The sequence below is a fragment of the Bos mutus genome, chromosome 16, assembly GCF_027580195.1.
Source record: "Bos mutus isolate GX-2022 chromosome 16, NWIPB_WYAK_1.1, whole genome shotgun sequence".
NCBI classification, from domain to species: Eukaryota; Metazoa; Chordata; class Mammalia; order Artiodactyla; family Bovidae; genus Bos; species Bos mutus.
This window is the reverse complement of record NC_091632.1, coordinates 26,239,370-26,264,892: the sequence shown is the minus strand read 5'-3', so window position 1 is coordinate 26,264,892 and position 25,523 is coordinate 26,239,370. Positions and strand designations below refer to the sequence as shown.

Here is a 25,523-nt window from a genome sequence, read left to right as displayed (position 1 = left end):
AGTTTCCCTTACCAGTGTTTACTGGTATGGGCCAATTAAGGAGCCCTTAGTTTTGTGGGCTAAAATCCAACTGAAGTTTCTGATTATATCACAATAGCATTTTAATCCACTTAGACTGCTTTATCTTAGTAGAAAAATTTTATTTCCATACATTTATTCTTCTGTCTTCATATTCTTCCAGCAAGGAATAATTCAAGAATAGCCATCCTAACCTCAGCCAGATGAATAGTTTATATAAAATGAACTAATGCATGTAATATCACTGTGAAAAGCTGTGTTTGCAATGATAGTCCTATTTGTATGGTACGTGTAGTTTATGAGACATTTGTAAAATCATGGATGATTGTATTTGATTCTCACAATAACTGTGGGAAGTATAGGACCAGAAATCATTATCTATATTTTACAAATGAGATAACTAAGGTTCAGAAAGAATAAATTATTTGTTCCATGTCACATGGCTAGTGAGTGATTTGAGCAGGCATAAATACATAGGGCTCTTGGCTCCAAGTTGATTGCCTTTTCCATTATACTCTTTGTTGCATGTATTGATAGGAAACCTCACCTGCTGAGAAAATTATTGAGAAAGGAGAAAAAAAGGGGAAAATCATGCACACACATACACATATGCACAAACATACTCAAAACAACTCTTATTAAGAGTAGATTACCATGCAGTAATAATTAATGAGTCATTATATTTTTACAATTTGGTAAAATGTAAAGCAAACACCCTACTATGCTCCTATCATCGTCCCTTCCCTCCAAATCCAAGTAGAAAGAATGAAAAATTAAAAGCAGTAGAAGAAACTATAGGCTGGATTTCTTATGCTCTTGGAATGGAAGAATTTTTTCTAAGCATAAACTGGGGGAAATAATTAAACTACAGACAGAAAAAATACTAATTTAATTAATTTACAAATAGTATTTGCATATCAGTTAAGTTCAACAATTAGAAAAATGGTCTAAGAACATGAAATAACATTTCATAATTTACAGAATAGAGAACTGAAGTTGATTGTATATTGATATACATTTAAAATGTGTTCAAGCTCATCATTTAAAGAAATTCATACTAAAGCAATTAATGAAATACCACTTTTTACCAATTATACTGCCAAAGGTATTTAAAATTCAGCCCTGTGTCATTTTGGTGGTGATAGCATATAGAAATGAATAGCATATTCATTATTGGGGTGAATTTAAGTTGATACTATCTATTATGGAGGATAAGTTAGCATTATCAGAACTTTAAATGTGTGTACCCTATGATCTAGCAGTTTCGCATTTGGAAGTTTAAACCATGAATACATGCACATGTGCTTCAGAGTATATGTACTAAGATACTTTTTGAACCTGGGTGTTAATCACCAAAAAAAAAAAAAAAAAGGAAAAGAAAAAGAAAAAAAATATAGATGGTTGTCAATTATTGCTTAAAGTTCTGTAAGCCCATATAAGGGAGTACAGAGTGATCATTAAAAAGAGGTACGTTATAACTATATTTCCAGTGTGGACAGAATTCCAGAATATACTCTTAAAGGAAAAGAAATCCATTTGTGTGTATATACATACATACACATATGTATATGTATACCAAATTGGTTGTCTGTACAAAAAATTTCTAGGAGGCTCACAAAAAAATCAGTAATAGTATTTTCTCTAGGAGATTGAGGGAGATACCATTATTTATATTTTTCACCTTCTGTCCTTCTGAGCTCTTAGAAGGTATTACCAAGTGCAAGTATTACTTTATTATTTAAGAGGAAAAAAATGATTAACTAGAGAAAACCTTCTTTAGTGCCATTTCAACCTCATTCCTCCTTATAGCTTTTCCCAGTTGCCAGCCCTTCATCATCAGACTTCATGAGTTAGTCTTCACTTTCTCACATCCCATTCATTTCCTTAGCCCTCTGCAGTCTCATTTTTATCCTCATCATGTCACTGAAACTGCTCTTGCCAAAGTCTCTAATTATCTCTCAGCTCATATACCCAGTGGCTACTATTAATATTTTAATATTATATTATTGTGCAGTGATGGACAAACAGCCCATCCTTTTAAAGAGTTCTCTTCCCTGGGTTTTTATGGTACCTGAGTCTCCCAGTTTCCTTCTGTCTTTCAGATTCTTCAGTCTCTTTGACTTTTGTAGATTTAAATGTTAGCATTTCTCAGATTATTTTCTTAGGACCTTTTCTCAGTCTGCATATTCTCTTTCAGTATTCACATTGTCTTAGTCTGTTGAGGCTGCTATAATAAAGCATCATAGGCTGGGTGGCTTATAATCAACAGAAATTTATTTCTTACAGTTCTGGAGGCTGTGAAGTCCAAGATGAAGGTCCTGGCAGATTCAGTGTCTGGTAGGGACCTGCTTCCTGGTTCAAAAGCCTTTCTTTTTTTTCTTTTTTTCTAATTTTATTTTATTTTTAAACTTTACATAATTGTATTAGTTTTGCCAAATATCAAAATGAATCTGCCACAGGTATACATGTGTTCCCCATCCTGAACCCTCCTCCCTCCTCCCTCCCCATACCATCCCTCTGGATCGTCCCAGTGCACTAGCCCCAAGCATCCAGTATCGTGCATCGAACCTGGACTGGCAACTCGTTTCTTACATGATATTTTACATGTTTCAATGCCATTCTCCCAAATCTTCCTTTCTTTTTTATGTGTCCTCAGACAGGGGAATGGGTGATAGATCTCTCTGGGGTCTATTTTATAAAGGATCTCTCTGGGTTTTATTTTATAAAGGCGCTAATCCCGTTCATAGGCTTCCCTTGTGGCTCAGCTGGTAAAGAATCCACCTGCAATGTAGGAGACCTGGGTTCGATCCCCTGGGTTGGGAAGATCCCCTGGAGAAGGGAAAGACTACCCACTCCAGTATTCTGGCCTGGAGAATTCCATGGACTATACAGTCCATGGGGTCACAAAGAGTCAGACACGATTGAGTGACTTTCACTTTCACTTTCAATCCCCTTCATGAGAGTGCCCTGTCCCGACCTGATCACCTCCCAAAGGTCAGACTTCCTAATATAGTCACATTGGAGGTTAGTAATTCAACATAGATTAGGGAGAATAGTCTGTAGCAAACATCTACTCACATAGGAACCTCAAACTTGTACTAAACTTGATTTTATTTCCACCTTTGCCTCAACCAGCATTGCCTCTCACTTCCCATCTCTGGAAAGGACTTTACCATTTTTCTACTGCGTGACTCAGCCTTGACTCTGCCACCTACCTCACTGATGTCCCCAGGATTGCAGTCATGAAGGCCTGTTTACCTCCTAGTGAAGTGAAGTGAAAGTCGCTCACTTGTGTCCAGCTCTTTGTGACCCCATAGACTGTAGCCCACCAGGCTCCTTTGTCCATGGAATTTTCCAGGCCAGAATTCTGGAGTGGGAAGCCATTCCCTTCTCTAGGGCATCTCCCCAACCCAGGGATTGAACCCAGGTCTCCCGCATTGCAGGCAAATTCTTTATCATATGAGCCACCACGGAAGCCCAAGAATACCAGAATGGGTAGCCTATCCCTTTTCCAGCAGATCTTCCCAACCCAGGAGGCCAACTGGGGTCTTCTGCATTGCAGGCAGATTTTTTATCAACTGAACTATCAGGGGACCCCTATTTACCTTCCAATTACCACCCAAATCCATTTACTTCTTTCACATTTCTGCTGTTCTAGTTCATGATCTTTACTCAGATTACTATCATAATCTATGAGCCAGTCTCTAAGTCTTTCAGTATTTCTCTCCTGTCTCTGTACCCCTTTCTCCACTTTTTAGCCAAAGTATGCTTTGTTCAGATACGCATTTGATCTTGTCATTCACTCTCCACCACTCATGACCTTTCTATGTTCATTCACTGGCTTTGTGATCAAACTGGAACACCCACATTACTACTGGTCCCATCATAGTGTCTCTCAGGCCTCATTACTCCCCACGCCTCTTCTCTCCGCCCCAGCACACATCCACCCTGTAGCAGAGCTACGCTGCTGAATTCTCCTCAATTCCTCAAACACCCCAGATTTGTATTTTTCTTACAGGCTTTCTCACATGCTGACCATTCCCTCTCAGACTCTCAGGACCTCCACATCTGCATACAGCTAATTCCACTCCACCCTTAATTACCTAATGACTTTTAGCACTCCATCACATTACTTTCACCGCCATGAAACTTTCTTTGAATCCCCAACTAAAGATCCAGGGCCCCTACTAAGTGCCCACAGAGCCATTTTTGCATCTTTTTTTCCTAGGTCTTATCACATGGTATAATGGCTTGTTAACTTACTAGACGATAAACTATTTGTGAGTACAACAACCTTGCGTTTCTTCTTCACCATTGTTTACTTCCATCTGTATCTAGTGTAGTGCCTGACACATAATGTGCACCAAGCAACTATTGAATGAGTAGATGGATTCAGACATATATTCATTTATTCAACCGAATAATGGTTAAAACCAGTGGGAAAGCAAATAGGCATGAATTTAGGAATGATGAAGAAGTAAGTGTCATTGAACTTCATCAATTTCTAAATTTTTTATCCTCCTTTCACCCATACTTAAATCTTATGGTGACACTGAGACTGAAGTCTAAATTCAGGGAAGAATAGTTACTAATCTTTCCACTTATTCTTGAACTATTTAAATGTGTTAATTGAATTCATTTGTGAGTGTGATTTAGTTTAGTTTCATGTTTTTTTTTAATTCAGTATTTATATTGTCATATTGTTTATATGTACAGTTGTTTTAATTCAGTGATGTTTATACTGAATTTGTTCAACAAGCACTAGTAGATTTTATTCCATTTGCAATTTAAGAACAAAAAAAAGGTGTATTATAGTTTGGTACAGTTTCTGTAAGAAGATTTTCCCCTGGTGTCTGTCATTGAAGGCTGGGTGAGTTTTTCGCCCTTCAGAACATGTTTTAATGTCTGTAATCTTGTCTTCATTCTGTGTCCACCTTCATCACATGTGTATGTAACCAAGGTAGGCTGAATGTCGTTTTTGACTGTGATGATAAATTTCCTTACTGTGGGTTTATTTAAGTGAAAACTCAGGCTGACAAACATCCTTCTTCACCATCAGCAGCTAGGTTCATTAGACCATCCTGTCTAGAGGCTGAGAGCAGAGAGAAGGAAGATCAGTAGTACATGTTATGTTTCCATAAATAGCTTTTTGCATGAGCTGTTGTGTGGTTGTTTTTTTTTTTTTTTAAGCAAACATAAAAACCAGTGAGTAATATAAGCAGTAGGGACTGGCTTTAACTGCAGCTGGTGCTGTCAGGATCCTCAAAGAAGACGTTTTTCTGGCACACAAGCAGAACTCTGGTGAATGAGCTCTAATTTCTTCCGTTTTTTTTTTTCTAAAATCCAGGTAGGGAAACTTTTATAGTATAGGAAAGTATCTGCTCTTTCAAACGGAAAACATCAGTTGGATGGTTTCACAGATACCAGGTTGAAAAACAATAAAATCTGGGAAGGAAGTAAAGCTGTCTTTTCCCCAAAGTGAAAGCTCAGATGCAACTTTTAAAAAACTGATTAGACCCTTTGTAAATTTGTTGGTTAGAGTACTAGGATACCGAATTTTATTGATTTCTTCCTGGAAAATTTTCAGACAAGATAAAGTGCCTTAGGAACACACGCTGGTGAACACAAACATATATTTCTGTACCCAGTTTATGGCTGAGCTGTCTTTTCAAGAATTCAGCGAAGCAGTTTGGAATCATAATTGCCACACCAAGCAGAAATTCACCTGCCCTGGAGTACAGAATTTTGTGTGGCAATAAGCATTTATTTTTTCAGTTGTATTTTTAATTAAAAGTTTCCTACATTTGGAACTGAATCTGTTAACATGTGGCAGATTGAGCTAGCGCATCCAAGTACCACTGGCGCTTTGGGGGAAATATGCTTTTAAAAAATTGGATGGTTGAGCTGGGAAAAATCCAGCTGTGTTTTACTTAACATTGCACTAATCAGAGTCTTTTGACTCCTTTTTTTTTCTTCTTCAGTAAATTCAATGGCATGCATGTTGGCTCCCCACCCCCCACGACTTTACTTTTGTCTTTTAAGACTGATTTCAGCTAGTAATGTGGGTTAAAGCAATATAATATTAATTCACTGTCTTGGGTGATAGAAGGCTACTCCTGCCTTGTAGTTTATCTCTTAAATAGGTCAGAAGTAGCAGGTAATTTTCATCAGCAAAGCAATTAGATTTTTAACCCTTACCTTTCATATCACTAGAGCTCTGGGAGTTCACACAGAATTCAGTGTTATCTACTGACTATAAACCAAAATGTAAAGGAGATCAAACCAGTCCATCCTAAAGGAAATCAGTCCTGAATATTCACTGGAAGAACTGATCCTGAAGCTGAAGTGCCAATACTTGGGCCACCTGATGCGAAGAACTGACTCATTGGAAAAGACCCTGATGCTGGGAAAGATTGAAGGCAGGACAAAAAGAGGACCACAGAGGATGAGATGGTTGAGTGGCATCACCAACTCAATGGACATGAGTTTGAGCAAGCTCTGGGAGTTGGTGATAGACAGGGAAGCCTGGCATGCTGCAGTCCATGGGGTGGCAAAGAGTCGGACATGGCTGAGCAACTGAACTGACTGAAGGATATAGCCTTCCTTAATTAGAACTAAAATTGCTTGTGGGAAGCAGGTTCCCAATTAAACCAAGAAATAGTCATATTTGAACCCTGAATTATTACATGATGTTTAGGATGATGGGAGTTGAGGGGGGTGCAGGGCTCAGAAAGAGAACCAGTAATTAGCGAATTCACAACGTCCACTTTCAAGGCTAGTTTCCTTGATGAAGGCCATTGTCAGATTGGACTGAGAATTGTTTCAAACTCCCATTTTTCTCTCAATAAATCCACATTCTTTCCTTTAGAGAAGTAAACTATAGTGACAATCAAAGCTGCTAAAACTCTAGTTAGCAGATCTAAGAAAAATCAGCTCATAGGAAGGTACAGGAGGAGGTAAACATGACTTAGAGGGGACTTGGGATTACTTTCATATTTGCACAGATAATGCCTCCTCACCACTGCCATTCCCAGGCTGCTCGATCTTCCTGTTTACTGTAATCCTGCTTCTCTGGGAATTACTTCTGTCTTCTCCAAGACACTTTCTTCCCAATACAGGAAGGGCTTGCTTATTTATTCAGTAGCAATGTTGAATGTTTAGCAGATGTAGTGTTCAATCCATTGGTATCGGTGTGTATACACATACAAACATCCATAAATGCTGAACAATAAGGAGATCCTGAACAACTTGAAATTTCCATAACCAGAAGGAATTTTGAATTCTAATTCCAGGTGGCTTGGTTGTAATATCTGTTTATGTCTGTATTAGAAAATTAAGCCTGAGTATCAAAATGAAATTTGTTCAGTATTATGAATACAGTGAATAAAGAGTTTTATCCACCCCCTCTCTAAAAAGAAAAAAAATATTTAACTCAGGTAAGTTAATGAAAAACAATACCTAGTAACATTAAACTAGGACAGCAAAGAAAATAGAATGGACGTGAGAGAAAGATTATACTTGCAAGGTGGAACAAGGGGAATACCTTTTAGTAGGGGGCTGGGGATTATCCAGAAACAAATCACTGCTTTGTTCTCTGGCAGAGTTAACAGATTCTCCTTCACCCCCAGAATTGCCTCAGTTTTCTCCCTATAGCTTCTGACTCCAAAATTGTTCATGGGAATGGGTGGGGCCTCACTGTTCCTTTCTGCCTTAAAATGGTCACATTTGCAGAGCATGCTCCTTGAGTCCTTCACACTGGCGGCTTCTCCCTGCTGCCTTGGGCTCTAATCTCCTTATAGGTGTAGCACCATGGCAACAGGCCCAGCCTAGAGCCCAGGAACCTTGTTTATGTTACCTGAGGGGCTGGATGCAGCCTGAGGAAGAGAAGAAGAATATTGCCTGTCCCGCAGCTGGTTTAGAAGATGACTTCGTGTTCCGTTTCATGTGTTTCTGTTCTGCTGCTATTGAAGACCTGAAGTTACATACACCTGGAAAACGTTTATTCAAAGATGCTATCAGTAACTGAAGGCAGCAGGGGAAACTATCTTCTCTTGGTTCTTGTCTTCTAACCAGAGTTGTCTTCTGAGATGTAGTTCAGAAAAGTGACTTGCCGTGCTGTGACATGTGGCAGCGCTATGATTTGGGGGTGCACTCCAAGGTGGCTGTACAGTTGCTTCACGTAGGTAGACATTTATTTGATTTGAGATAACATTATGTCTTAGAATATTTTCCTAGAGAGTTTAAAAAAGTAAGGCTTTTGTCGCACGTCTTATTTAAATATGCCTTCTTCATCTTTCCTATTGAGAGGCTTACTCCCAGAGCGGGAGAGAATTCTCCTCTCCAGGCAACTCCTCCTGGGAAAAAGGGGCTGGAATTGTTGTTTCATTTTATTTAGGAACAGTTATAGTATCCTCTTGCCTCAACCAGGCTTCCCATGAAGCATACTGGGAAAGGTTGTATGGTAATTACATTAAAATTTGTTTTTGCATTTAGTTATTTATAGTTGATATGCTATGTTGACAGTATATAACATGACTTGTTGTTTTATCCACTAGAACAAAAGGAAATAAATGTGGAGCTATTAAATTGTTCTATTTTTATGTACAAAACATTAGGTGGGTTTTGTGCAGACTTTGTATTATCAACGGTAAATGTAATTATTGACTCTTTGACCTTAAAAAAACTACTGAATATGAGAACACATGTTTTGTGTATGGAAAGAAGAATGGACTAAAATCCTAGTCTTAGGATGTTTTTTACTGTATGTATGGAATTTGATTAAACAGAGTTGGAATGGAACCAGAAGGGAAAGAGCAGCCTTTAGTACTAGTTTCCTATATCTTATTACTTTATAATTTAACTGCAAGCTACTCTGACATTAAGTATTTCAGTTCCTTTTAATGTTAACATGGTTATTTCAAGGAAATGAATGAAGCTGCTTATTTAATGCATTTTACAAAAACAAATACCTTTCTACAAGACATTTCTTTTTATCTCTATTACTAGGTACTTCTACTTAAAATATATGTATTTAACTCTGAGTGTCTCAGTCAATAAATACTATAATTACTGAGTAAAACTGCATAGCTCTCCCGTTCTGGATTCAAGAATATTGTGTTTTATATTGTTTGGCTTCAGGCAGTGAAGTACTAGCTCGTGTAGCGGCAAGAGTCACAATTCCCCACATTCCAAGTAGGGGACAAAATGAACCAGAACCCCTGAATGGTGTTGACAAAGATCTCTTCTTCTAGATGGGAGTTTGAACATTTCTTTGGAGGGTGGGAAGTTTCTTCAAGGCATTTTACTGTTCATTCATATTTGTACAATAAAGCATAAATAGAAACAAAAGCTTGCCAGAAAAGAATTCCATATTGAGTTGAAAATCAGACCTTTTGAAAAGCAGGGTCTTGTGCTGAAAAGTTTGGCTTTGTTTCTGAGTATGTATATGTATGTTTATTCTGCCAAAGCAGTGAAGATATAGCCACTACTACTTTGTCAGTGATAGTAGAGGATAAAGCTATAGCATGGGGGGAAAAAAAGAAACCATTTGTCTTTAAATAAGACCTTTGCATAAAAAAGAAATGCGTAAGGTTACCTTGAATGGTGTCTATTTCTCCATCTCCAACACAGGAATGAGAATAAAAAACAATGTCTGTGGTGCAGCTTCCAGCTCCCTTGCGATTAGTAATGTTATAGTACATTATTGTGTTTTGTTGAAAAAAGAAAGTATGTGTGCACACACACATGAATATATATGTGGTTTCTATGTGTCCCATGAATATGATCCTATCATTATTATTACAGATATATTTTTCTCTTCAGGCATTTATCCATTTGTTGTTAAACCTCCATTGCATTTGACCTTTATTTTCTTATTGGCCAAGTAGTTACACTACCATAAATATCTTTTTCTACTTTTAGGTCTCGTGGGCTGCCTAAACTAAAAGAGTCCCGTTCTCATGAATCTTTGCTGAGCCCATGCAGTGCCGTGGAATGTCTGGATCTCGGTAGAGGGGAGCCTGTGTCGGTAAAGCCACTCCATAGCAGCATCCTTGGACAAGACTTCTGCTTTGAGGTAGGAAAGTCCAGGAAAAACAAAGAGTAGTAAGACAGCAAAGAGATTTTCTATCCAATATTCTTGTGATTGCATTACTGCATTATTGATGATTTGATCGTTTTAACTGGTTTTCAGTTACTGAAAATTACCTACTTACAGGGGAAAAATTAGAAATCTGCTAATCTAATTATGTTGGTAATTAAAGTTATTAATGATGGTTTCTCATTCCTTTTGGCTTTGTCTGCTTTCAAAATAAATGAATTCTTAGTACATTCTCAGCAGAGATCACAAGATTAATACTGAATTATTGTTAGTATTTTAATCTTTTGTTATTGAGAAAGATATCACACAGTACGTTACTATTTTTCTTCTGAAAACCTAAGTCCCCAATTTTAATGATTCTTTGAGGGAAAAATACCAAAACCATACTAACTAAAACCTGAGTGGTTCAAGATCTGGGATCATGTCTTCTTTATTTTTATAATTTCTCTGCACTTAGCTAGCTTCCTGGCACATTGCATGTGCCAATTTCTTCAGTGAACAAACTGCCCTTTACCAGGAAATTATCACTTTTTATAAGGTAATTTTCCCCTCCCAAACAATGTATACAATTGGCCATTTGCAAATTTAATTTCAAAACCATCTGTGTACTTGTTAGCATTATGATTTAATTAATTAGCACAGACTTACAAAATTACTAATTATGAGTCCTATGTTAGATGTTGTAAAAGTTGAAAGATATATCTGGTAACTGTTCTTAGGGACCTGCCCTATCCAACAGAAATACAGTGAAAGCCATGTGTGTGATTTTAAATTTTATTAAACCCAAATGTTACCACTTCCAACATGTAGCTAAAATAAAATTATCAACTTTCCACCTTCTTTTTTTAAAACTAAGTCTTCAAAATCCGATGTGTGTTACACTTACCCGCACATCTCATTTGGACTAGTTGTTTTTCAGGTGCTCACTACCACCTGTTGTTAGTAGCTGCCATATTAGACAGAACGTAACGTCTGATCTAATTCACTAGGTTATAAACTGAGAGTAAGTTACTATGTGAGCCACGGTAGCAATTTGGACAGGTCATTTATTGGTGTTCTTTTTTATAAAAGTCTCTTAAAGTTTGCCATATTTGTGGAAATTAGTTCAACAGATTGTATGCCGAGACAGGTGGTAGGTACTAGACATAGAGACAACATACTTCATTTTTAAAGGACATTGATAATAATATTCAAACTAACCTAATGACTGGAAATCAACTGACTGGTTGCCTAATAGAAGACAAGTGGGTTCCAGAGTAATTAATTCAACACTACTAACTCTTTTCAATTTCATGTAGTAGCCTTCTGTAATATTATAATGTGAAAGCATTCCCAAGAAATAAGCTGTTAGAGATCTTCTTCCCTTTTTAATTATTTTTTTATTAACTCACTCAGAATTGAGGATATTTATTTGCAGGTAATTTTTTAAAATATTAATTTAATTAGAGGTTTTCAGTTTTGTTCTTTCTAAACTGTAGGCCAGTTTTCAGTTCCTAAGCTGAATTCTCAGTGACCTTTGTCCTTACCTGGAGAAAAGTATAGATGCTAAGTAGATAAAAAGCAAAAAGTGAATGTAGACGCACACATAGATATCACAAAGCCAGCAAATATCATTTTGGTTACCGTATCATTTTGGGTTCACAGCATATCCCTAACTCTTAAATGATACCCCTAGGAAGATAGAGCTCCCAAGCCCTGTGTTTCCTTTTCCTTATCTCTAATCTTTATGTTGAAGGTTACCTACTTAAGTGGAAGTAAATGCTTCAGTTGTAACTCTGCTTCAGAGAGAGATAAGTGGATGGAAAACCTGCGCAGGACAGTTCAACCAAATAAGGTAAGAGTGGCTTTGAATGTCCAAAAAACTGTATAACTCTATTAAGCAGTAAGTTGACTGAAGGGAAATACAGTAATATTAATAATACCTTACATTTTACAGAACTTTTAAACACAAACACGTGTTTTATTATTTTGTGCTCAAAATAATCTTACTGCAGACAGGATCATGATTTTATCAGTGTGGACAAGAGGACTCAGAGAAATTACTTGACTAAGTGAGAACCGAGTACAATACACAATAGAAATGGGACTAGAACACAGATTTCTTAATTACTTACATACCTCTATCTCATTTGCAGAAAGCTAATCCAGTTGCCATAAGACTGGCTATATGAGAATTTCCATTACAGGATGTTTAACCCAAGTGAAATAGAATGTTGTGGCTCTCTAAGAGCTTGCTGTTATCTTGAATGATGAGATAGCAATCCCCTTCATTATTTTATGACTGCCCTTAATGAAGTACATAGCATCACTTACTTTAAGAGGAAAATGTCTTTCTGGTATTTCGGCTCTCAAACACAGCTTTGTTACTTCTTTATAGGACAATTGTAGACGAGCTGAAAATGTTCTCCGTTTATGGATTATTGAAGCCAAGGACCTTGCCCCTAAAAAGAAATATTTCTGTGAACTGTGCCTTGATGATACCCTCTTTGCTCGTACAACTAGCAAGACCAAAGCAGACAATATTTTCTGGGGTGAACATTTTGAGTTCTACAGCCTTCCACCTCTTCATAGCATCACAGTTCACATTTATAAAGATGTGGAAAAAAAGAAGAAAAAAGACAAGAATAATTATGTAGGGCTGGTCAACATCCCCACTGCCAGTGTGACTGGTCGCCAGTTTGTAGAAAAGTGGTACCCAGTGAGCACACCTACACCCAACAAAGGAAAGACAGGAGGACCTTCTATTCGGATTAAGTCGCGTTTCCAAACCATCACCATTCTGCCTATGGAGCAATACAAAGAGTTTGCAGAATTTGTCACCAGCAACTATACCATGTTATGTTCTGTTCTTGAACCAGTAATCAGTGTAAGAAATAAAGAAGAGCTAGCCTGTGCCTTAGTGCACATTCTTCAAAGCACTGGAAGGGCCAAGGTAAGTAGAAAGGGGGGTTGCATTGCCCAGAAAGGAAACCTATTATTGGTTCTTAGATTCAGAAAAAGTGGAGATTATAAAATTAAAGAAGTAAAATGAAGAGTCTAACAAGTATTTATTTAAAGTTTATTTGCACAAAATATAGATAGCACCGCTCGCTCTTTATCACCGAACAAAATAAATGGTAGGACTGGTGTAATAATCCCAGTGTGTGCAAGATTATTTCTCTTTAGTTCCAAAGTGTGTTGTATGATTGTTTTATTCCGCACTATATTTTAAATTAAGATTGACTGATGACTATATATATCAGCTAGTCACAGAAGGAAGTATTCCTGAATCAGGTTGGTCACTAGCAAGAGTCTTCATGAGATTAATGTCTGAATTTAGAACTAAAATACCAAGGGATGTTATTGTTAGCTGTCTCATGATAGCCTTACCTCAGTTCATCCTGGATAGAAGTAAAAATCTAGAAAGATAGAGAAATATACCAATTGGATGAAGAACACTAAACAATTGATAGAGTCGCTGATCAGCCTGAAGTGTGGTAATCATCACCCCTGCGAGGCATGTTCACTTAACCAGGCTAAAGACTGCATTATATTATATGCAAATTGATCATGGTAAAATTGTATTTTAGATCTAGAGGAGTTCACAGCTAGAATAATTTATTTAGAACCGATCAATGAAGTGTTTTTAAGATTTCTTGATACATATCAGAATATATCAATATATTCAATATTTAGTTCCTTATTTAATTGCCTTCCTATTGATCGTCATTTTGGTGGTTGAATTTATTAATGATAATTTTGAGCTTTCTGGTGTTAAAAAAAAATTCATTGAAATTTTGAGTCTCATCTTTGAAATTGTATGGATATGTTCTTTTTGTTCTTCACTTGCTTGAGGTTCAAGGATATATGTAGGGTTTGTTAACAACTTTATTGAGGTACAATTTACATATTATAAACCAAATCCATTTAAAGGGGAAAATTCAATGAGTTTTGACACTTTATGTACCCGTGGAAACCACAGCAATCAAGATACAGAGTGTTACCATCACCCCCAGGTTTCTTCCTGTCCCTTAGCATAGGAGTTTTAGTAGTGATTCCTAAGTCTACAGCTCTCACGCTGATGAAAAAAAATCCCAGACTGAACCCCATTAATATTGAAATGCTTAATTTTAAAATAAAAGTAAAGCAGCATATTCCCTCTGTTTTTTATTTTGGAGACTTTGAAATATCCAATGCATATATAATATTCAAAATATATGACATTATCAGATTTCAAATTGAATAATGAACACTGAATTTTAAATTAAGTTCCTTAAGACTGCTGAGAAACGAAGCAGCTATTTCTTAAGGGCTTCATTTCTCCTTGTGCCTTCCTTCACTATGGATGAGTAGATGGATGGATAAATGGATGGCTGGAGATATATACATACATAATTCATGTAGAAAATGAGTTTATATGTTTAAGAAATTTCATGTTGATACTATGGACCAATTTGTAACTATTTTATATTGAACACCTAATATGTGTCAGAAACTGTTAAACGCTGAAATATAGAGGTGAACAAAAATAGACACTGTCTTTGGTCTCATGGGGCTCACAGTCTCTGGGAAAAACAGATATTAGTAAAATAATTACAGAAATGTGTGATTACAGTGAGAAGTGCAGATTTATAAAAAGATACATGGTGCCTCAAGAATGTGGATCAAGGGGTCCTGACTAATGGAGTTCAGAGGCAGTGTTGGTCAGACAAGGCTTCACTGAGGAAACGAGGCCAAACTAAAATCCAAAGGATCCAGGGAATTAATGCCATAGAAATGGAGGCGGAGCAAGGGTGGGAGTGAAGCAGAACTGTGAACAGCATTTGCAAAAACCTCTGTGGTGAACAGACAGCGCTGTGCGCTGTGCGTTAGAAGCTTGCAGGCCACGTGCAGGAGTATAGTCTTTATCCTAAGTGCAGTGGAAAACCTTTGAAGGAATTTTTAACTTGGTAACACTTCAAATTTTATCCTGACTGACCTTTTCCCTTCAAATGAATCTGGTAGATTTAGTTTTAAAGCAGCATTCCCAGGATGTCTGACATTGCATCAGTCTGTCCTAACATGTAGTATTTATTCACATTCAGTTGCTTTCTGCCTGATTGAACATTATTCTACCAGGATTTTCTGACGGACTTGGTGATGTCTGAGGTGGATCGTTGTGGAGAACATGATGTCTTGATCTTCAGAGAGAACACCATTGCCACCAAATCCATTGAGGAATACCTCAAGTTGGTGGGACAACAGTATCTTCACGATGCACTGGGTATGGAGAAGAAAAATATCTCTATTCTTTCCCTTTTGATTTTTAGGTTATTTCACCCTCATGAAACAACCAACTGGAACTCAAATTCTGAACGTTATTTAGTTCCAACTGATTAAAGTGTTAAAATTGGAGTTTCAATTGTAGGAAGTGTCGACAATACTCACCAGGGGAGGAATAGAAGATCTGTTTCTTATACCATGTACCATGAGAAAGCTCATGAGCACAGGCAGTACCCCCATGCCCTCAAGTTCCTGACATTCTGAGACATACAGTGATGTTAGTAATGAGATGTTACATCTAGTTGATCTGTTTCCTCTGAAGTCTTGGGTATTTACATCATGATATATTGGGTTGGCAAAAGGTTCATTTGGGTTTTTCCATACCATCTTATGGAAAAACTACAACAGACTTTTTGGCTAACCCAATAAATACATAACCTAAGTTTTGAAAGTGTTAGCATTTGTTATCATGCATCAGCAACGGAGAAAGTCCTGCCAGTTCCCACAACTCCCAGTTTCTGCCTTCAAGACCTACAGACTTTGTCATGACAACTAAGTTTTCTCCAATCAGTAGTTCTTACTGACTGGGTCACCCACTTACAGCTCCATGTTTGGTCATAAACTTCAGGTGTTACCACTAGACTAAGGCACTGTCCTTGGCACTTCATTGTACATTATGATAAAGCAGACATGAGTTCCTTAAAGAACATTGTCATTATCTTTATGTCCCCAGTCCTTCACACAGAATGTAGAACAGCATTGTCCTAAAGGAACTTAATGTGAGTCACATGTAATTTATATTTTCTAGTAGTCACAGTATAAAAAAGGGGCAAGGGAAACAGGTAAATTTAAGTCCAATAACATTTTATTCAAACCAGTATATCCTAATATTATTTATTATATCATCAATATAAGAATTATAAACAAAATACTTTACTTTTTTCATGCTTTTTGAAATTATGTGTATTTTATCTACATTTATTGCATGGTCAGTTGCAGTAGCCACATTTCAAGTGCTCAATAGTCACATGTGACTGTCAAGAGTAGACAGGTGTGTGTTGAAGGCAAGAAATAAGACTGAATGAGGTAATCCCCAGTGAGGTAATAGGACTTGGCAACGCTTCCGTTTGTGGGAATGGGGCAGGGTGTGGTAGGGGAGGAGGTCAAATATTACAGTGAATTTGGGGCCTTTGTGAGTGACAAGAAAGATGATGAGATTCTTAACAGAAAGAGAACATAAAAGTAGTACTCTCAAAAGAATGAGAAATGATATTTTCACTTCACTGTATTTAACTTGAAGTTCAAGTGGGAAGTCCCAGGGGTTCTAGGCAGGACATCCCAAGACTTCTGTCTAGCTGGCTGGTGGAAGTTTAGGACTGTTACCCATGTGGAAGGAATCAGTGAAACTACCAGATTACAGGAGAAAGAGAATAGGGCCAAAGACAGATCTGGCAGTGTTCCTGGCTTATGGTGTAGAAGGAAGCAGAGGAATGTGAGAAGAGATCGGAGATAGAGGAAGTGTGCAAAGAAGAAGGAAAAGAGTCTTAGACACCAAGAGGAAAAAAGCATTAAGAGAGTCAGAGATTAAGGAAGGTGAAGAGTCAAAGAAAAACATGGCTGTTGATTTTGCTCATTAGTGATGCCTGGGATTGTTCTCAGGAGCCAGGTCACAGGAGGTAAAAAGTGAATGACTGCTTGAGGAACAGCAGGTAAACACTGTGTTGGACTGTGAGTGCTGGGCTCACTGTAGTAGCAGTTAATTCCTACTCTAGAGAAGTAAATTTTTTCTTCTCCTGCTTCCTATCTTCATTTTTTTTTTTAAGCCATATGCTTTAGTTTAAGATCTAATGGGAATTTAGAAGAATGGCGAAAATGGACTTTCATTGACTTTAGGAAAGGTACAGAATCAGTGTCATATAAAAAGCTTATTACAGTCATATCATGAATTATATATCATAATTTGCTTTAATGATTTGCACCACCTTATAAAAACCAATAATGATGCATCTCAAACAGTATTCTCTATTCTGGACAGATAAAGAGGTAGATATTTGTTGACCATCTACTGCTTAAAAATCAAATATTCATATTCCACCATTCAATGTACTAACCAGGATTTCCAAATGAAATAATTCCTGAAGTGAAAAGGAGAGACAAGTCCTTTGATAGAACAGTTAATAATTAAATATCTGATTGGCTCATTGAGATATGAAAATTCAGTGAGCAGGGGAAGAAATTCACGTAACCCCACAAAGATCTCTGTTATCATTTTTGTAACCCAAGAGCAAGGGCCAGGGTGGTGAAAATGGGTGCTGCTTCCAAGACACAAGCAAAATTAATTAGTAAGCTTCTTCAGGACAGAGATGCTGCTGTCTTCTCCCCATCTAACTCTCCATATTTCTAGTTAGCCTTTTAATCCTAGATTCTTGGTATCTAATTTTTCTCCTGTATTTTATTTTTTTATGACAAATTCTGTTTTGAAAACAATTTACAGAATACATCTTAGCACCAGTATAAATTAAGACTTATTTTGTATAGTTCAAAATAGTAATAAGTGATTTTCCAAAAGTAACCCTGAAGAAGTGCAAAATTTTCAGTTCCCTTAGAAAGATTGTTTTTTTCATCATAGGATACTGTACTTGCTACAGCAGGAGCCTCTAATCATAAAATTAAATAAGACTTCATGGTAAGTTTTAAATAAAAAAACTTCACAGTGAAGTCTTAGTAAAACCAAAAAATCACATTAATAAGTACAGCTGAGCACTCTGAATAATTCAAGTTTTACTGTATTGCATACACTTTGGGCAAAAAAAAAAATAGATGTTATTTGCAGACTGCCTGAAGAATGCTTAGAGAAAACTGAGTTAAAAGTTGCCAATCAAATTAAAGAATATCTGCCTGCTTTTTAGCCAGTCTTCATTTATCTTGATTAAAAGCATTAATGTTGATAGCATAGACTCTGCCTCAATTAGACTTAAATCTTTCATCCATTAACCCCTTTTACTTTTCTAATTGAAATCAGATTTCGTGTTGATGTCCTGTGACACACAGGAAATACCATCTTCTGTGACATACAGAAAGGGCTCTAACATGGCCTGATTCCCACCATTGACGGCGGAGGCAAATTTCCTTTTAACAATAATATATCCATACCTATTGGCTTATTTCTACACATGAAATTTGGGTGCTAGAAAGTAATGAGATAATGAAACATTATAGAACATTGTCAGTTCAGTTCAGTCTCTCAGTCGTGTCTGACTCTTTGCAACCCCATGAATCACAGCACTCCAGGCCTCCCTGTCCATCACCAACTCCCGGAGTTCACGCAAACTCACGTCCATCGAGTCGGTGATCCCATCCAGCCATCTCATCCTCTGTCGTCCCCTTCTCCTCCTGCCCCCAATCCCTCCCATCATCAGTCTTTTCCAATGAGTCTTCGCATGAGGTGGCCAAAGTATTGGAGTTTCAGCTTCAGCATCATTCCTTCCAAAGAACACCCAGGGCTGATCTCCTTTAGAATAGACTGGTTGGATCTCCTTGCAGTCCAAGGGACTCTCAAGAGTCTTCTCCAACACCACAGTTCAAAAGCATCAATTCTTTGGCTCTCAGCTTTCTTCACAGTCCAACTCTCACATCCATACATGGCTACTGGAAAAACCATAGCCTTGACTAGATGGACCTTTGTTGGCAAAGTAATGTCTCTGCTCCCCGCCACCCCCGCTGGCCCCCGGCAAGGCCAGAGAGCAGATATGAAAGGATTAAATCTGTCTCAATAATTTGTAATCAGCTAATGGCACCCCACTCCAGTACTTTTGCCTAGAAAATCCCATGGATGGAGGAGCCTGGTAGGCTGCAGTCCATGGGGTCACTAGAGTCGGACACGACTGAGCGACTTCACTTTCACTTTTCACTTTCATGCATTGGAGAGGGAAATGGCAACCCACTCCAGTGTTCTTGCCTGGAGAATCCCAGGGACGGGGGAGCCTGGTGGACTGCCGTCTATGGGGTCGCACAGAGTCGGACACGACTGAAGCGACTTAGCAAGCAAGCAAAACAGCCTCTAGGTGCAGATCTATAAAAGTTCACTTTTCAGTGTGGTACTTGCCACATTATCAGACACATAGGTTATAGTTTCAAAAGTGAAAAGAGTTTTCTCAATTTCGGAGGATTTTAATTATAATCAGGTAAAAGAAAAAAACTTTAGACAGTCAATTTGCTTCCAGACCCTTGAGTTATTTATTTGGTTCTTTTTTTGAAGGAAAAGAGAAAAATACTCTCAGAATTCACAAGTTAGTATTATTTCCCCCAGAATAGGTACAACTCATTAAGCCGAATATTAATGATATAAATTTAGAGGCGGATTGATCTTTACATCAAGTATTTGACATTGATGACTTAGTTTTAAATTCTGGTACTCTTTAAATGAGGTGAAATCTGTGGGCGCACAGAGCCTAGGTGACACTGAGAACGTGTTCAGTAGAAATCTTGTGAGAGTTGGTAAACAATTTGAAAGCCTTTGGTTTTTTTCACTTGATGAAAAGTTATTTTACTAACTTTGGGTTTTTTTACTTGATGAAAAGTTATTTTAAAACTACAAAGTATACATAACACTTACTGTGGGGGCCCCTACTAAGTACCCAGGCACCATATTAGACACTTTTCTTTTCATGCCCTATTCCTCACCATAGCTCCAGCAGGTTGGAGTTCTTAACACTATTTTCCAAATAAGGCACCCGAAACTCAGACCAGTTAAGTGACTTTTCAGGCCCCCCACAGTTGGCTAAGTGATGGGTCCAGGATTTGACCCTAGATCTGTCTGGTTCCAGAGCCTTTAATTGTTCTCTGCATCACTTTCTTTTCTGTGCATCATTTAAATTCCTGTCCTCCAAGCATTTTACTTCCAAATAACCACTTCCCATCCTCTATCACAGCTATTTTTTTTTAATCTTTCCTTTACCTTAGTACTAGCCATTTTGATAGAAAATACTCTTTGTTATTGCTTCTACTTCTTAATTTTTTTGTAGAAATTACTGTTCACTTCCATGATATCTATTAGTAACTAGCCTGAACTTCAGTTACTATGAACAGATTTGGAAGGAGCTTTGAAAGATCTACTCCTTTTTCATAAAGATGTATTAAAAAAAAAAAGAAAACCATACTACCATTTCTGACAACTATTTTTTGAGTTCCTGCAATGCTTTGGGGGAGAAAGCAATGGCGACCCACGCCAGTACTCTTGCCTGGAAAATCCCATGGACGGAGGAGCCTGGTAGGCTGCAGTCCATGGGGTTGCGAAGTCGGACACGACTGAGCGACTTCACTTTCACTTTTTACTTTCATGTATTGGAGAAGGAAATGGCAACCCACTCCAGCGTTCTTGCCTGGAGAAACCCAGGGATGGAGGAGCCTGGTGGGCTGCCATCTATGGGGTCGCACAGAGTCGGGCATGACTGAAGCCACTTAGCAGCAGCAGCAGCAATGCTTTGGAAGCTACTTGATAGGCTTGGGATTTGAACTTGAATAGAACCCAGTCCCTGATCTTCAGTGGTATTCATCCTGAAGATGAGACGAGTGTGTGAACAAGTAAGCACAAAATAGCGTGAAGCATAGAACAGAACAGATACAAGGTATGGTTCATAAAGGAGGATAAACAGATTAGGTAAAGATTTGCTCTTTCAGGAAATACTGGGCATATCTCTACAAAGGATAAGATGTATGAACAGGGCATCTAAACTAAATTTATTTGGAAAAACATCCAAATTATACACAGAGATGCTGTGCTATGTGCTATGTGGAATTACTATCCCCGTTAGGAGACGTGGGCCTAGAATTACCTGAATCTGAGTTTGGCACTCAGTTTGGCACCAGTATTAGCCCTTAAAAGCTTAGGTGGGCTATTTAGTCAGACCTGGGGTATTTATTCTTCTAAAATAGTAACAACATTATTTATAACGTAGAGAGGCGTTTAATGAGTTCCTGCTAATTAAATATATTTGTGGTTTCAGGTAAAAGATGTAAAGTTGTAGCATTTTTAAAGTAGTTTCATTATTCTTTTTATAAATATCATGATGGCAATGTTAATGAGTGCTGTTTTTCCACTTCAGGATAAGGAAAATAAACATGACATGTAGGAGGTGGTAAATCTTAGCTTCCAAAACAATAACCTTTCGTGAACAGTCTTGTGCCTTCCGTGTCAGGCACCAGAAAGAGTTCCCTATTACAGTTTAGTACAGAAATCCTAAATTCTTTTGTACTATTCAGGAAGACACTATTTATAGTTATCCGATCCATCATCATCTCATCTTCAAATAGGGGAGTTCATCAAAGCTTTGTATGAGTCAGATGAAAACTGTGAAGTGGATCCCAGCAAATGTTCATCCAGTGAACTTCTGGACCATCAGAGCAACCTGAAAATGTGCTGTGAGCTGGCTTTCTGCAAGATCATCAACTCTTACTGGTGAGCTGCTGTCAGTGCTTCATTCCCTGCTTATGGAACTTGACTTTTTTCATATGAAAGTTATCACAGTGTTAACTGTCATTTCCCAACCAAAGGAAGAGAAGTTGAAAGTTTCCCTAACACAGTTTTGTCTAAAATCTAAACCTATATTGTAAGAAGTCCCCCTGAACTATCTACATAAATGTAATCTTTCCCCAGAATATTAACCCCACATCCTCGAATACCAAAAGTACTTTAAGGACTTTTAAACATATTTACTAGTGTCAAAACAGATACGTTAATGATTTCTGATCACTATTCTCACCAGCAGTCAGTAAGATTTTAGATTTGTGATGAGCAGTCTGTAGAGAGATTACGCTGAGCTAGAGTAAACCAAATGGGTTAGTCAGGAGCTGCATGCCATCTTCCCACTTTGCAAAACCTTGTTTACACTAGTTCCTGAGATTTACAGCATCAGGTTTCTGGTCTCCATCTGGATGTCTATGATTTGTCCACCACCTCTCAGCCGTGATCAACGGAGTTCTCTCTATTATTCCCTCCTCATAGTCTGACTCTGTGGGGCCACAGTGGGATCCACCCGGGCTTTTTTGGGTTCTAGTACTTTTACCTTTGGTCTTTCTTTCTTCCCCAGTGTTTTTCCTCGTGAGCTGAAAGAAGTGTTTGCATCCTGGAAGCAGCAGTGCCTGAACCGCGGCAAGCAGGACATCAGCGAGAGGCTCATCAGCGCCTCGCTGTTTCTCCGTTTTCTGTGCCCGGCCATCATGTCTCCCAGTCTCTTCAACCTCATGCAGGAGTATCCTGATGACCGCACATCTCGGACTCTGACTCTCATTGCCAAGGTCATCCAGAACCTGGCCAACTTTGCCAAGTAGGCGGAGCTACCGTAACCACTTTCTCAAAACGTCACTTAAAAGTACATGAGGCTTAACCTTTAGATGAGCATGGGCCACCTCATCACTCATGTTACATGGTTTTCATCGTGATGTTATTAAAAACAGCAAAAAGATTGACATCACTTTGAATATTCACTTTGTAGAGGAATAGTTAAGTAATCCATGCATCCAATGGAATATATGCAGCTACTACAAAATATGTTTATGAATAGTATGGAAAATGATAAAGATATAATTATATTAAATGAAAAGTGCTATTTAAAAAAAGAGATAGCCAAAAAGAGAGGACACCAAATGGTGTATATGCTTTTATCCCCCAATATGATATTGCAAAAACCTAAATATAAGAAAGTTGGGAAGGAATTGGCCTGACCCCTTCAAAAAAGTCAATATCATGAAAAATGGAAAAGATGAAGTGGGGACTATTTTGGATAAAAGAGACAAGGCAGTGTTTGGATCTGAATTGGAAAAAAAATTATTAAAATCATTTTGGAAATAACTGGTGAAATAGGAACTCTATGTGAGATGATTTATAAATAACATTTTCTTAAAGTTTCAGTGTGATAATGGCATTCGTATGTGTAAGAGTTATTCATTATTCTAGAGAAGTAGGTACTAATGTACTTAGGGGTTATATCTGCAGCTTAGTTTAAAATGGTTCAGTCAAAAAAAGAGACGGTGAAAACAGACTTGGCAAAATGTGAACGGTTGGTTAAGTAGGTAAATGGCATATGGGTGTACACTGTATATTCTTTGAAATTTTCTGTAGTTTTAAACTTTTTCAAAAAGAAGTTAGGAGAAATCAGCTGGAGAAGAAATGCACTGAACTGTAAACAGCAGATATGTTTGGGTGGTAGAGCTGGTATAGCCATCCTTTTTTCTTTCCACTTTTCAGTGTTTTCAAATTTTTCTTAAGTTTGTGTAATTTTTATAGTTTATAGGAAATAATTTTAAGAAATCACTGAGAAGCAGTTCACACTGGCAGAATTGATCCCAGATTCTCTTAATATTGAAGCTTAAGTATGTTTCTAGTAGCAGTGTATTGAAGGGAAAAATTAGAACTTCAGTGAAGCACTGTTTTCTAGCATGTGGCTCTTGGAAAGTGCATGAGTTTAACTTTGTGTGCACAACATATATGCCAACAGAGGAATCTATTTTTACCCATATTTGATCTAATTCTTATAAAAATTGTTGCTAGTTTATTTTAGAACATGTTCTTTGGATTTAAGCTAGGCCCAGAAGATAGCTACAACCTAGACAGACAAAGAAGAGAGGAAATTCTCTAGTAGACATAAATAGCATAAGCAAAGGTTTGGAGAAGAAAAGAAGTATACTATATTTGGGAGATTTTGAAGAAGCTAGTGATACTGAGGTTTATACTGATAATGTTGATACTGGCTTTAAATACCAGGGAAAAAGGACATTGTCTTTACCCTATAGAGAATAGAAAGCTATTCAAAGTTTTTGAGTATTAATGTAATATTAAGAAAGTATGTTTTAATACTTATCACTTACAAATAATAAAACAAATTAGTCACCTCCCTAAAAAAAAAAGTATAGCTCTGTGTAAAGTCAATTCAAAATGATCACATCTCTTTTCCTGAATATGTTCTTTCTCATTTTCTCTCCCTCTACTTCAGATTTGGTAACAAGGAGGAATACATGGCATTCATGAATGATTTTTTAGAACATGAATGGGGTGGAATGAAGCGCTTTCTTTTGGAGATCTCTAATCCAGACACCATCTCAAACACCCCAGGCTTTGATGGTTACATTGATCTGGGCCGAGAGCTTTCAGTTTTGCATTCCTTACTGTGGGAAGTAGTTTCCCAACTTGATAAGGTAAAGTAGGCTGGAAGGGCAATGGGGGATGGGAGGCAGAGCGCCCTGAGCCACATGAATTCTGGAGTGTCTACGGAGTGATCACATTCGTGCTCTCTGCTAGTTGAAAGCAACCTTTTGACCTAGAAGTCTGGGAGGAGATTGTTATTATTTCTGAGTAAAATGTGTGCCCTAACCAACCAGGAAATTCTAGAAAGTCATGAAATTATTAACATTTATTTTAAAGTAGTTACCTTGATTAATGGGGTATATATTTCTATAAATATGTGTGTGTATTTGCCTAGAAACTAATATTGAATATTGATGTGTGATGTGTTATTCATGGAGTGTAGAATGAGACGAAACCTCATATAGTAATTTCTAACAAAAGTGTGGACTTAAGAAAATACTGAGACTATCGTGTTTAAGTAACTTACCATGAGATTTATTTTATCATGCAAGTCAGAGGGTTTACTATAACTATTGGTGTCTATAGAGTTATACGGGATCTGAAAATCCTTATTTTTTTCCTCTGCAGATGTGAATTAATATAGAAAATGATCATTTTAATCCTTTATTTTCTGACTATAAGCTAAAAAGTATATATCATATTAATAACTAAATGTATACCTGTCAATCATTTTCTTCCTTCTGGAATTTTGCAAAGAGGAATAGAATTTATTATGGAAAACAGTCTAACATATTTTGGCTAGGTTTATCATAATAATTATTTATAGGTGTTTTTGTTTGCCACAGGTACTTTATAGGTATCTGTGGTGGTATGTTAGAATAAATTCAGACAACAAAATTATTTAAATTATTTTTCTGTAATTGTTTTCCTCCATTTCCTATTACCTTTAAAAATGACACACCAATAAAATGGGGAAGAAGAGAGTAAAACTTATTAAAAAAGACTAGTTTCCTAAGGAAATATAAATGGTAGGGTTTCCACTGGTACTAACACATTTATAAAATAATACTGTTTCTTATTCTT

General features: G+C 37.4%; 1 protein-coding gene across 4 annotated transcripts in view; it reads left to right on the top strand.

Moving 5' to 3' along the window:
- Window positions 1-25,523, top strand: part of RASAL2 (RAS protein activator like 2) — a 401,507-nt gene that overhangs the window by 349,736 nt on the left and 26,248 nt on the right. For all 4 annotated transcript variants that reach the window (XM_070384881.1, XM_070384879.1, XM_070384882.1 and 1 more), the window contains 7 exons: window positions 9,940-10,093; window positions 11,853-11,951; window positions 12,495-13,049; window positions 15,215-15,359; window positions 21,671-21,815; window positions 22,447-22,683; window positions 24,349-24,550. In XM_070384881.1, the coding sequence (XP_070240982.1) occupies window positions 9,940-10,093; window positions 11,853-11,951; window positions 12,495-13,049; window positions 15,215-15,359; window positions 21,671-21,815; window positions 22,447-22,683; window positions 24,349-24,550 (1,537 nt within the window). The remainder of the gene's footprint in view (window positions 1-9,939; window positions 10,094-11,852; window positions 11,952-12,494; window positions 13,050-15,214; window positions 15,360-21,670; window positions 21,816-22,446; window positions 22,684-24,348; window positions 24,551-25,523) is intronic.